At 36.5% G+C, this 3843-nt stretch overlaps 1 protein-coding gene across 1 annotated transcript; it reads left to right on the forward strand.

Annotated features, from left to right (window-relative positions):
* The first annotated feature begins 1104 nt into the window (after nucleotides 1–1104).
* Nucleotides 1105–3625, forward strand: LOC108914064. Its single transcript, XM_023456353.1, has 5 exons — nucleotides 1105–1197; nucleotides 1254–1577; nucleotides 1637–2240; nucleotides 2350–2902; nucleotides 2962–3625. The coding sequence occupies exons 1-5, from the start codon at nucleotides 1105–1107 to the stop codon at nucleotides 3623–3625; spliced, it is 2238 nt and encodes a 745-aa protein (XP_023312121.1).
* Nucleotides 3626–3843: the final 218 nt, after the last annotated feature.

The raw sequence follows: 3843 nt of genomic DNA on the forward strand, positions 1-3843 counted from the left end.
ATAGGTTTCGTTAATAAGGTGTGTCCTTTGTTGGCTAAAATTTGGGTTTCGTTGAATTACTGTGGGTCTTTGTTGATTAAAATTTGGATTTGGTCTCATTGTTAGTTGTCTAATTTGGGGATTGTTTTGTTGAGGGTTTGTTTGTGGTCTTGGATGGACGGCTGAATTTTGATTTTGTTGAAAATATGGTCTTGGATGGGATGCTGAATTTTGATTTTGTTGAAAATGTGGTCTTATCATGTTTTGATTTGAAAACCGTGGGTTTGCGAAGTTTGGATTTTGAAAGTTTGGACTTCGGAAATTTTGAAAATTTGGGGTGAATCTAGTTTGTTGTTTTATGCGGCATTCATTTATTAAATGACCTTGTCTCTTGCAAAATGTACACGTTTTTTGAGCGTTTACTTGCGGTTTTTTCATTTGATTTGCGATATTAGGTTTGTGTAATTTTTGAGATTCAAAATATGACAATTGCAATTTCCTTTTTATCCTGGATATTGCTTGTAACATATCTTGTGGATTACTAGCACGAATGATAGAACCTAATTTTGGATCTAAACCCGTGAGTAAAGTGTTTAAAGTCATTGTTTCAATTAAGTTGGATTGCGCTAATTTTTGATCTGCGGTTAATTGTTGTTTCTGAATCGCGGCATGCATTTTTGCATTATGGGTTTGTAATCTGGAAACAAAATTTAAAGCTGATTCGTTTTGATTTTGTGAAATTCCCTGTAAGTCTTGTACTAACGAGGTCAAGTCTCTAGAATCTCCAAAATGTGTCTCTAAAAGAATTTTGATTTCTTCCCATGTATTTGGGTTTCTTGAATTTACAATTTCGGCTGCTTTACCTCTAAGTTTGTTTTTAACATGTAGAGTTAGTAGAATGCGCTGATTGTCGACTGCCATGTCGTATGCACATCTAACTGAATTTAAGAAAGTTTGCAAGAAAATCTGATTTCCATCATATTCAGGAACTATCGAAAATATTTCGGACAGTTTGTATGGTTCAATTACTTGTTCGTCTGCCATTTTTGTTTTATTCGGTTTGAATGGATTAAATTAAAAAACCACAAAAATCAAATGATATGTTGAAAGAAATGATGGGGACTAATGAAAAGACTTACAGCAGACGTGAGAGATATTAAGATAGAGCAACAGGCCCAAGGGGAAGCTACTAAAGCTTTGAGAGAAGAAATGCAAACAGTGAAAGAGTAGATAAACTTGAAAGTGAGAAAAGAAGGAAAAATATAATTGTGCAGGGACTAACGGCGGATGCTGGAGATAGCAGCTTGCTAAAAGAGACAATGAGGAAGCTTATTGAAGAGGAGTTAGGAGTAAAAATACTGATAAAAGCAGCGCATAGATTGAGTGCGAAAACATGTCTAGTGGAATTTGACAGTGAAGATAACAAACTGGAAGTGATGCGGAATAAAAGTAAGCTGAAGAATAGGCCAGGCGACAGAATATTTATCAATGATGACATGACAAAGGAAGAAAGGGTTATTCAGAAGAAAATTAGGCAGAAAGCAAATGAAGAAAAGACTAGGGGAAAAAATGTTAAAACAGGGTTTCTGAAATTAGTGGTAGATGGAGAAATTTGGAAATGGAATAAGCGTGAGGATATGCTAGAAAAATTTGGAAGTACAGCAAGTGGTATAAAAAACTAGAAAATGTGACTGTCGACGGTGATATGGACCCGACCCGGCAACAACAAGGACATAGACTAGAATTAAGGGGATTTAGTGTTAAGAAGAAAATAAGAAAGAGACGAAATAAGATTAGGATAGGTACATGGAATGTTAGAGATACATTTACGGAAGGCGCTCTGAAACATTTATGTGGGGAAATGAGAAGATATAATGTAGATATTCTGGCATTACAGGAAACTAAGCAAAAGGGCAAAACGATCACAGAAGTGGAAGACCATACATTTTTTAATAGTGGAATTGAGAATAGGAGATTAGGGGTAGGATTTATAGTTAATAACAGATTTAAAAATGAAGTCATTGAGTTTGAGGGGGTCTCAGATAGAATGTGTAGAATAAGAATCAAAGGCCAATTTAGAAAGATTAATATAATAAATGTGCATGCACCATCTGAAGAAAATGACCTGGAAATTAAAGTAAAGTTTTATGAGGATTTGGATAGAATCTTGGGAAGGCTTCCAAGGTTTCATGTCAAATATGTAATTGGTGATATGAATACTAAAGTGGGAAGGGAGGAGGAATACAGAGAAGTAACGGGAGGTAAAAGTAGACATGCAATTAGTAATGATAGAATTCGTGTTAGAGAATAATATGAAAATTGTCAGCACCGCCTTTGACCACAAAAATATACATAATGAAACGTGAATAGCACCAAATGGCGAGACAAGGAACCAAATTGATCATGTCCTTATAGAGAGAAAACATGCTAAGGACGTTACTAATGTGAGAAGTTATAGGGGAGCAGACAGTGACACTGATCACATATTAGTTATAACAGAAATGAGACAGGAACGACCTATTGAGAAAAAATATGTGAAAAGGGGAGAGCGGGTGAGATATGATGTAGCAAAACTAAAAGACATGACAACAGCAGTGCATTTTAAGCGAGAAATGGCAAGAGAATTGGCAACGAAACTCCATAAGGAGCAGATAGAACAAGAATGGGCACAGATTGAGACTGTTATGGAGGAGGTGGTAAGAAAGAGATTGGGAAAGTGTAAAAGGAAACAAACAAATAAATGGTTTGATGAAGAATGTAAGCAAATGTTGAGACGGAGAAATAAAACACGGCTGAGGTTACTAGAGGAAATGAGCGAAAACAACAAACGGAGGTACGAGCGCGCACGTAGGGAAGCCAAGGCGATTTGCAGCAGGAAAAAGAAGGAACATCTAGAGCAGGAACTAAAGGAAATAGAAGAATTGTATGTTAGTAAGGAAATGAGGAATTTTTATCAGGAAGTTAAAAAAGTAAAAACAACAGCGCCAGACAACCCCAGTATTTGAAAACTCATAATGGCTCCCTGGTTGGAGATACGGAAGGGAATTTGCAAAGATTTGCCCAGTATTTCTCAGAAATACTAAATGAAAATGGGGAGGAATACTGTTCGAGAGAAAATGAGATGGATTTGCCAAATGACGGTGAAATTGTAAGTGTACCCACAAAGGAAGAAGTAGAAGATTGTACTAAACGGTTAAAAAATAACAAGAGTGCGGGAGAAAATAATATAATGGCAGAAATTTTAAAGCATATAGGGGAAATACTGGTAGTAAGAGTATGGGAGCTGATAAAAAAAATCTGGGAAGAAGAGAAGATGCCAGAGAAGTGGAATAAAGCGCTAATAATACCCATTCACAAAAAAGGAGCTAAGAAGGAATGTAATAATTATCGAGGGATTGCGCTACAAGATGTAACATACAAAGTGGTAGCGAGAATAATTAAAAACCGATTGGAAAAATACCATAATGAACAAGTGGGGGAATACCAAGGAGGGTTTAGGGCAGGAAGATCAACGACCGATCAAATATTCATCATGAAGCAGATCCAACAGAATTCTTATGAGCAGAATTCGAGTTTACATTTGCTGTTTGTTGACTATCGGCAAGCCTACGACTCCATTAGTAGAAAGACACATCACATTCAATGAGGCAGTTAGGAGTCCCAGAGAAGTTATTGAAGTTGGTGGGGATGACTATTAGAAGAACAGAAAATAAAGTTACAGTGAATGGGGCAGTATCTGAGGAGTTCAGTGTAATGAAAGGTTTGAGACAAGGAGACCCACTGTCCACAGCCTTGTTTAATTTAGTGCAGGAAGTGATTTTGAGAGAAAGTGGTATAAATATGAGAGGGCTTATATATGGCAGC

Source organism: Anoplophora glabripennis, unplaced genomic scaffold (genome assembly GCF_000390285.2).
Source record: "Anoplophora glabripennis isolate ALB-LARVAE unplaced genomic scaffold, Agla_2.0 scaffold1368, whole genome shotgun sequence".
Classification (NCBI taxonomy): domain Eukaryota; kingdom Metazoa; phylum Arthropoda; class Insecta; order Coleoptera; family Cerambycidae; genus Anoplophora; species Anoplophora glabripennis.